General features: G+C 36.6%; 2 protein-coding genes across 2 annotated transcripts in view; one reads left to right on the forward strand and one right to left on the reverse strand.

The window, feature by feature from the left end:
• Window positions 1–10231, reverse strand: part of ABCG5 (ATP binding cassette subfamily G member 5) — a 33498-nt gene extending 23267 nt beyond the window's left edge. Inside the window, 2 exon segments of the mRNA XM_069071601.1 lie at window positions 9333–9454; window positions 10089–10231. Of these exon segments, the coding sequence (XP_068927702.1) occupies window positions 9333–9454; window positions 10089–10231 (265 nt within the window).
• On the forward strand, window positions 4954–6036 carry LOC138148919 (RNA guanine-N7 methyltransferase-activating subunit-like protein). The gene has a single exon (XM_069071787.1). It carries the CDS (start codon window positions 5062–5064, stop codon window positions 5416–5418), a length of 357 nt encoding a protein of 118 aa, XP_068927888.1. The 5' UTR covers window positions 4954–5061; the 3' UTR covers window positions 5419–6036.
• Window positions 10232–10471: the final 240 nt, after the last annotated feature.

Genomic DNA, 10471 nt, shown 5'->3' on the forward strand with positions numbered 1-10471 from the left:
CCATTCCCTAACAGATAAATTTTATAGTCAAATGATATGAACAAAAGTTTTTTTAAAAACTGCAAAATATTCACAACTATATGAAAAAATTCTCCATATCACTAATGATAAGAGAAATGCACATCAAAACAACCCTGAAGTTATATCTCATACCCTAGAAATGAGCAAAAATATAGAAATATAGCAATAGTCAATGTTGGAGCACTTGTAGAAGAATAGTAATACATTGTTGGTGGAACTGTAAAATGATGCAATCATTTTGGAAAACAATTTGGACTTATGCAAATAAAGGGACAAAAATGTCCATACTCTTTGAACCAAATACTCCCTTTACTAGGCTCACACTCCAAGAAAGCCACTGATTAGGGGGGAAAAAAATCTCAGTATTTATTTATAGCAGCACTTTTTTGATAGTGAAAAATTGTAAACAAAGTAGATGCCTATTGACTGAGGAATGGTTAAACAAATTGTGGTATATAAGAAATTATGTCTGTCATGTATGTAGAGAAACATGGAAATATCTATATGAACTGATACAGAGTGAAGTCAGCAGATCCAAGAAAACAATATACACAGGGACTTCAACAATATAAATGGAAAGAACTACCATCAAAAAAATGAAAAGTAGACATAACAAAATTATAAAGACCAAACAGGACTCAAATGCGAAGGATAAGAAGGTACTCCCAAATTACCATTTCATGGAGGTGGGAGGTCCACAGATGTTACACACTGTACATGTTTTCAGACTTTTTTTTTGCTTTTTGGAGGGGGGAAGGTAGGGCAATTGGGGTTAAGTGACTTGCCCAAGATCACATGGCTAGTTTTGTGTTAAGTGTGTGAGGCCAGATTTGAACTCAGGTCCTCCTGACTCCAGGGCTGGTGCTCTATTCACTGCAGCACCTAGCTACCCCCAGACTTTTTCAATGTATCAATAAATTGTGCTAACTTTTTTTCCTCTCTGAAAAAAAATAATATTTACTATGTAAGACAGCTCTGTAGGGAAAAGGGGGAGAAGGGGAAGGATACTTGGGATAACTATGGTGATATAAGAAATAAAAAATATCAATCAAAACCAAACAAAACAAAACTTGTGGGATGGCCCCTCAACCTATGCTGATTGTAGCTCCTCTACTCCTTAGGAGATGGTCTTTGTGAATTTCTGTGAGAAAAAAAATCCATTTCTTGTAGCTCACCTGGTATTTAGTCTTTTCCAACCTCACTAGACTGAACATTGGATAGAGGTCAGGCATTAGAAAAGAACCTGCAATCCCTCAGCATTGTCATTTGACCTACTTATGGAAGTTAAGACCCCCTAGGCCTTGCCATCCACACCACTGCTTCCCTCTTTGGACTTCTGAATCTTTTCAGCTGTTCCACAGATGAATTTTCTTTTAAATGTTGTCTTCCCAATCAGAATATGAGCTCCTTGAGAGACAGGATTATAGTGAATATAGTGAATCTATTTGTGTTATCAGCACTTAGAATAGTGTTTTGTATATAGTAAGAACTTAATAAATGCTTTTTTCACTCATTTATCCATTAAGTAGAGTGATTAATTCATGCTAAGAATACAAAGATAGGCATTTTCAAATAATGTGCATGAATATATGTAATATGCTCCTGTAATATGTACATATAAAATATACTCTGGCAATGTGTCTGTGTAAATATATACATACTACAGATACATAATATATACATTATACATGTATATGTATATGTGTGTTTATTATAGGGGAGCAACCCATGGATCTCTTATGTGGTCCCTAATGTGCCACTGGTGGTCAAGATAAAATACTTTTGTGAAGATTTGGATGAGCTGATTCCAATTAAAGTAAGCAAAACCAAGAAAGCAATCTTATAGAATGACCATAATAAAGAAAACAGCATTGAAATATATCATGAGTTATAGGAAGAAGTAGAAAACAAAATTGTACTAGTTGGGGACCTCTACTGTCCCCTCTCAGAACTAAATAAATCCAACCAAAAAAGAAACTAAGGGGGTAAATAGAATATTAGAAAAGTTAGATATGACTAGATAGACCTTTGGAGAAAACAATGGGAAAAGAAAGGAATATACATTTTCTTAGCATTATGTGGCACCTGCACAAAGATTGACCATGTATTAGGGCATAAAAACCTCAACATCAAATATAAAAAGGCAGAAATAGTAAATGCATTCTTTATGGATCATAATGCAATAAAAAATCATATTCATCAAAGAATGGAAATATAGTGCAGTGGAAATATAGATAAAAAATTAATTGGAAATGAAATAACCTAATCCTAAATAATAAGTATGTCAAAAAACAAAGCATAGAAACAATCAATAATTTCATTAAAGAGAATGACAACAATGAGACAACATACCATAATTTATGGGATGCAGCTAAAGAAGCACTTAGGGGAAATCTTATTTCTCTAAATTCTTACATCAACAAAATGAAAAAAGAATAGATCATTGACTTAATTGGGCATGCAACAACAACAAAAAAAACTAAGGAAAAAAACAAATGAAAAATCCCCAACTGAGCACCCAATTGGAAATCCTGAAAATCAAAGGTGAGATTAATAAGATTGAAAGTAAGAAAACTATTAAACTAATCAATAAATTTAGGAACTGATTTGGTACATATGTATGTGTGTGTGTGTGTGTATATATATATATATATATATATCATACAAAAATATTATATATAAGCAATTAGTGAATTTAATTTTAAAAAAGAAAGAAGAAAACCAAAAATGAAAAGGGTGAAATTATCATCAATGAAGAAGAAATTAAAGCAATCGTTAGAAAACATTTTGCCCAATTATATGTCAGATAATCTAAGTGAAATGGATGAATACGTACAAAAATATGAATTACCCAGATTAACAGATCAGGAAACAGAATGCCTAAATAACCCCATGTTAGAAAAAGAAGTTAAATAAACCATTAATGAACTCCTTAGGAAAAAATCCCCAGGGCTAAATGGGTTCACAAATGAATTCTACCAAACTTTTGAAGAATAATCTGTCCCAATACTACATAAACAAACTAGGTGAAGGAGTCCTGCCAAACACCTTTTATGATGCAAAAATGGTGCTGATACCTTGTAATGGTAATGGTAATTTGAAGATATTCCCCGACCCTTGTATTTGCAATCAAACAGGTATTTAGCACCTTGTTCCAAATTGTGTCAAGTATTAAGACCCAGAACTTGGGAATCCCACAGTGGGATGGACTTGTTGACATAATAGGAAAGGGCAGAACAGGGAGGAGCTAATACCATATATAAGGAAAAGCCCAAACTGAGAGAAGCCAGAACTTCTGGGAGTGAGCATTATGCAGGCAGAGCAGTTACTGCTGAAGAAAGAAAGAGAACTGCCAGGATCCTGAGAACTTCTAAGAACTGCTATGAATTGAGAACAGAATGGAGAACAGAACTTGTGGTGCCAGAACTTCTCCTGAGAACTTCTGAGAAATGAGAAGAGAGGAGAACTGGGAGGAAGCATGACTGTGATGCCAGTACTTTGTCTGTCTGTTTTGATGTTACTTTGTCATATTTGTCTGATGATAGAGGATGGTGCTGTTGTTACAGAAGCCCTCGGACCTTGCTACTGATTCAGAAGCCCTGAAAGAAGATTGTACAGAAATCCTGGAGGAGGGTCTTGCTGACATTTTCAGAGGTCCTGGGACTATACTAATGATTTGTGCTGATTCCTCAAACCTTGTTGTTAGGTCTAATTTGATTTCACAGGCAGAAAGTGAATTGATGAGCATGCTGGCAATGTGAATGAATGTTATTGTAGCTTCATTAAGCTTTGTCTTCCCAGGAACAGAAACTGTGGACTTGAGGTGGACTAGACAATGTGAGCTTCAGTATGGAACAGGAACTAGACAAGGAGCTGAACAACAAGGAGCTGGCAGGAGCTGGGACCATGGAAGGGAAACCATAGAAGTGAAGAGCCAGCCTCGAGTTAAGATGAAAAGACCTCTTCTTGGGTATTTAATGCAAACTGAGAAGATTATGATTTGCTAAGGGTGGAGAACTTTGACCTTTACAATTAGATTGAGTTAAGGACTTACTAATTAAGGATGACTGGAAACTAATCTCCAGTCGAGAAGAAAGAAGACTTTTTGATTGAAGAGATTAAGACAATATGACCTAGGGGTGTAGAGCTTTTGATCTCTGTGCTTTGTGTCAATTAAAGATGCTTGCCTCCTTAAGAATGATCGAGTTAGGGCCAGCCAGATAGCACAGTGAGTAAGAGCACTGGCCCCAGTGTCAGGATGACCTGGGGATCAAATCCGGGCTCAGACACATAGCACCCACCCAGAAACACCTGGCCGTGTAACTTTGAGCAAGTTACTTAACCCCAATTGCTTAACAAAAAAAAAAGAATGATCAAGTTACTAAATGAATGTACTTTGTAAAATACTATGTGACCACTTTGGTGAAAACTATGTGGCCATTTTAGTGATAAGTTGTTATTCCATAACATAATGAATGCTGTATTTTGATTTTCTGTGAGTGTTCTATTTTAGTTCTTTACTGAATAAATAGAGAGTTCACTATACTGTGTAATCAGAACCTTAAAGCTGTTCACAGCAGCAGTACTCTGGAAAGCCACTCATGCTTGGCTTTACATACTAAACCAGGAAGAGCTAAAACAGAGAAAGAAAATTATAGACCAATTTCACTAATGAAATTGAAGCAAAAATTTTGAACAAAATACTAGCAAGGTGATTTTCATAGCAATGTATCACAAGGATTAATACACTATGATCAGGTAGAATTTATACCAAGAATGCAGGTTTGGTTCAATATTAGGAAAACCATCAATATAATTGACCATATCAATAACAAAACCATCAGAAATCATATAATTATATTAATAGATGCTGAAAAAGCTTTTGACAAAATACAACACCCATTTCTATTAAAAATACTAAAGAGAGGAGCACTGGAACTGGCTCTCGAGACTGGCAGCCGGAGAACCGAGGCGGACTTACAATTTCTTCACCAAAAAAGGGCAACTAAACTGTGGCCCTAGGCCACCAAGATTTTCAGAATGACTGACACTCCTGATTCTGTTCCAAATTTTGAAGAGATGTTTGCCAATCGATTCACAGAAGATGATACAGAGTATCAAGAATACCTGAAACGCCCTGCAGATTCCCCTCCGATTGTTGAAGAGTGGAATAGTAGATCTAGTGGTAATCAAAGAAACAGAGGCAATCATTTGCAAGATAACAGACACTTTAGAGGAAGGGATGGCAGATGGGGTTGGCCAAATGACAACAGATCTAATCAGTGGCATGGAAGACCCTGGGGTAATAACTATCAGCAGCACAGACAAGAACTTTACTACCATCATCAGTATGGACAATATGGTTATAATCAACGACCTCCTTATGGCTACTATTAATGTTGGCAGGCATCAAGTAAAACCAATAACATTCTCTTCTAACATGTCAGAAGCTTGCTAGTTTCTTCTGTTTGATCACATTTTTTGTATATGATTTTGTATAGATAATATTAGGCAACTTGAAGCTGTCATGTCCAAATAACCTAGAAAGAAGTGATGATAACTGAAAATGACAAATCCTGTAGAGAAATTATGGACTACATTGTTCAACTTCTACCTCAAATTCACCTTTATTTCATATTTTGTTAGTACATTGAATTTCATGTGTTTTCCATGTAAGTCTGCCAGTAGATATAAGTTTGTAACACAGGCATCATTAGGAATAAGAAAAACATTTGCTTTCTCTCAAATTTAAAGGAGTTTCTGTAAACATGGATATGAATATTTCTGAAATTTTGCAGATTTTAATGAAGTAATTCATCAAGAGACAGTTATATTTGGCTTACAAAATATCATATTTAACCACAGCTGAAAATATAATCAATTTACCTTCCATTTGACTTTGATGATTTCAAAATAATAACTGTACTATGTGAATGCCTGTTTTAAAAGTCTGAGTTCTATACTAGTAACAAAAGGAAGACAAGAATAAAGATGTAAAATAAGCAAAGAAAAAAATACTTAAGAGAATAGGAATAAAAGGAGCATTCCTTACAATGATCAGCAGTATCTATCTAAAACCATCAGCAAGCATTATTTGTAATGGATATGAGCTAGAAGCCTTTTCAGTAAGATCAGGGGTAAATCAGGGATGTCCATTATCACCACTATTATTCAATATAGTATTAGAAATGTTAGCTATAGCAATAAGAAAAGAAAAAGAAATTGAAGGAATTAGAATAGGCAATGAAGAAATAAAACTATCACTTTTTTCAGGTGATATGATGGTATACTAAGAGAACCCTAGATCATCAACTAAAAACTACCTGAAATAATTAACAACTTTAACAAAATTGTAGGATATAAGATAAATCCACATAAATCATCAGCGTTTCTTTATTTTTTGGAGGGGGGAAGGTAGGGCAGTTGGGGTTAACTGACTTGCCCAAGGTCACACGGTTAGTAAGTAATAAGTGTCTGAGGCCGTATTTGAACTCAGATCCTCCTAATTCCAGAGCCGGTGTTCTATTCACTGTACTACCGAGCCACCCCATCAGCATTTCTTTATATGACCAACAAAGCCCAGCAGCAAAAGATATAAAGAGAAATTCCATTTAAAGTAACTATAAACAATATAAAATACTTAGGAGTCTACCTGCCAAGACAAACCCAGGAACTATATGAACACAATTACAAAACAATTTTCACACAAATAAAGTTAGATCTAAACAACTAGAAAAACATCAATTTGGGTAGGCCAAGCCAATATAATAAAAATAAAAATGACAATTCTGCCTAAACCAATATAGTTATTCAGTGCCATATCAGTCAAACAACCAAAAAATTATTTTATAGAGCTAGAAAAAAATAACAAAAAAATTCATCTGGAAGAACAAAATGTCAAGAATATCAAAGGAATTAATGGAAAAAATTACAGAGAAAGGAGGCATAACAATACCAGATCTCAAATTATATTATAAAGCAGTAATCAAAACTATCTGGTACTGGTGGTAGGGGCGGCCAGATAGCACAGCGAGTAAAAGCACTGGCTCCAGTGTCGGGACGACCTGAGAATCCAATCCGGGCTCTGACGCTTAGCACCCACCCAGAAACACCTGGCCATGTAACCTTGAGCAAGTTACTTAACCCCAATTGCTTAGGAGTGGCCAGGTGGCTCAGCAAGTAAGAGCACCGGCTCCAGTGTCGGGATGACCTGGATCAAATCCGGGCTCAGATACTCAGCACCACACCCAAAAATAACTGGCTGTGTAACCTTGAGCAAGTTACTTAACCCTGATTGCTTTAAAAAAAAAAAGAATTAGAGTGGTGAATCAGTGGAATAGATTAGGTACACGAGACACAGCAGTCAATGAACATAGTAACATAGTGTTTGATAAACCCAAAGACCCCAGCTTTTGGGATTAAACTCACTGTTTGACAAAAACTGATGGGAAAACTGGAAAACAATGGGACATATACTAGGCATAGACTAACATCCCAAACCATACACTAAGATAAAGTAAAAATGGGCACATGATTTAGACATAAAGGATGATACCATAAGCAAATTAGAAGAGCAAGGAATAGTCTACCTGTCAGATCTACAGGGAGGGCAAGAATTTGTGACCAAACAAGACAGAGAGCATTACAAAATACAAAATAGATCATTTTGATTATTTTAAGTTAAAAAGCTTTTATATAAACAAAATCAATGTAACCAATATTAGAAGGAAAACAAATAGCTGGGAAATATTCCTCACAGCAAGCATCTCTGATAAAGGTCTTATTTCTCAAATATAGAGAGAGTTGATTCAAATTTATAATAATACAAGTCATTCTACAATTGACAAATGCTCAAGGGATATGAATAGGCATATGAAGAAGTGCTCTAAATCACTTTTGATTAGAGAAACACAAATTAAAACACCTCTAAGGTACTACTCATACCTATCACATTGGCCAACATGACAAAAAAGGAAAAATGACAAATGTTGGAGAGGACATGGGAAAATTGGGACACTAATGCACTGTTGGTAGAGTTGTGAACTGATTCAACCATTCTGGAGAGCAATTTGGAACTATGCCCAAAGGGAAACCAAATTGTACATACCCTTTTATCCAGTAATACTACCACTAGGTCTGTATCCCAAAGAGATAATTAAAAAGGAACAAAGACCTACATGTACAAAAATATTTATAGCAGTCCTTTTCATGGTAGCAAAATATTGGAAACTGAGGGGATCCCCATCAATTGGGGAATGACTAAACAAGCTGCGGTATATGCATATGAATACTATTGTGCAATAAGAAATGATGAGCAGCCAGATTTCAGAAAATCCTGGAAAGACTTGTATGAATTTTTGCAATGTGAAATGAGCAGAACTAAGAAAACATTGTATACAATATCAGCAACATTGTGTGATGATCATCTATGAATGACTCAGCAACAAATGATCCAAGACTCACAAAAGAAAATGCTATCCACATCCAGGGTAAAGAGCTGATGGACTCTGAAATGCTGATCAAAGCATTTATTTTTCACTTACTTTATTCTTTCTTGTGAATTTTTAAAAAATCTGTTTCTTCTTTTACAACTGTGATTGATATGGAAATAATTTTTATATGATAGTACATATATAAACAATATCAACCTGCCTACCATTTTCAGAAGAGGGGAGGGGAGGGAAGGAGAAAAGTTTAGAACTCAAAATCTTGTAAAAATGAATGCTAAAAATTTTCTTGATGTAACTGGGGGAAAGATGAAATACTATAAAAAAGATAGAAATATACTCTTTTGTTGGGTATTTTTTTTGGCGGGGGGAAGGCAAGGCAATTGGGGTTAAATGACTTGCCCAAGGTCACACAGCTAGTAAATGTGTCAAGTGTCTGAGGTCAGATTTGAACTCAGGTCCTCCTGACTCCAAGGCCAGTGCTTTATTCACTGCGCCACCTAGCTGCCCCGTGATATGCTTTTAAGATTAAAAAAAAAAAAGATTTCTCAGCTTCCTTTGATAAAATAAAATATAATATCTGGTACTGGCTAAAAATTAGATTTTGGCTATACTTAGCCAAAGAATAACCTCTGAGTAAATCAGAATCAAGCTTAACTTTTTAAAATAATGACCACCAATCAAAATATCTCCCAAGTTACATTATATTTGGTCCTTTGCAATCAGGAATTCCCTTCTGATCTCCAACCCAAGGCCTTCCTGCTGTAATTTAAGCCTATCACCTCACCCTGCCAGTCACATCGCCACCACCTCCTTATTTTTCTTCATACTTTTGGTTTGACATTTAGAACATTTCCAACTTACCAGAGCTTCCTAAAATCCCCAGGATCTGCCCACTCTCAATATACAGGGAGATGTCTTTGAGGATCTCTCTGGTCCACTTCTTCCAATAGGAACCGATATCCCACCAAGGGCCAACACGCTCTCTTGAAAGGAAACAATATCGGGGTCAAGGTAGCACTGAGAACCAGCAAAGAGACAACTCTAATTTTTCAACTTCCATTCATTATCTTAGAAGCACTTTCCCTCCTGTAGCACATCCAATTTGCTCTTTCCCTAAACCCTTCCCATCATCACTGGGCCTTTTTGCTTTGTATCTATGTATAACCTTCCAAATCTTGTCCCAGAGGAGAAAGCTAGGCTTTGAGTGGGCAGAGATGGGCTCTGGTTGGAGCAGGATAAGAGAGGAAGGACCATCACTGGCCACTTCCAGCCAGTCCCAAGCTTTGGTAGCAAGTCCTCTTCTATCTTTTTGTACTTCCATTTTCCCTCTAGATTCCTCCACCCATTTAGGAAGGAACCCTTGGGATGTTGCTTCTATGCACCATTGGCTACCAGCCACCTGCATTATAATGTCAATATCAACAACTCAGAACCTAGGGACCAGGGAATGGGAGCAGAAATAGAACCTAGCATTTCTTTAGCTTCTCGATCACATTCTCATTCCTACACCATGCACTCCTATCACATTTTTAGTGGGTGCACCCATGGGGAGAGCCAAGGAAAGTCCCAACTGGAAGAAGTAAAGAAAGGAAGAGTAGGCCTCCATTTATCCTTTACCTGATACTGTAGGAAACCTGGTGAATGCTTAGCCTGTGGCAGGGCAGCATGGATGCCAAAGCAGCTTCTTCTGGAGGGTCCTGGCTATTTTCCCAAGTCTCATTCCTTGTGCCCCTTATGGCTGCCAAAAGTTGGTGCCTCATCACTGATCAGGCAACAAAGACTGGAAGTTTCTGAGACAGCCTTCTGCAAATACAGCAAAAATAACAATAGCCAAGTCACAGAATGCCTTGTTGGGCTCACAAAATGCCAGTGAAGAAGAAGCCAGGGGCAACCTGCTTTCTCGAGATTAGTCTCACCAACTAGGATAAAAGGGAGCATGGGCCTGGCCAGAGTTTTCTTTATCAGATGTACCTTTAGCCAGGAAATTTTCCTTATCTCTA

The sequence above is a fragment of the Petaurus breviceps genome, unplaced genomic scaffold (assembly GCF_028583685.1).
Source record: "Petaurus breviceps papuanus isolate PSGF00001 unplaced genomic scaffold, PetGlider_PUasm1.0 90842, whole genome shotgun sequence".
Taxonomy (NCBI): Eukaryota; Metazoa; Chordata; class Mammalia; order Diprotodontia; family Petauridae; genus Petaurus; species Petaurus breviceps.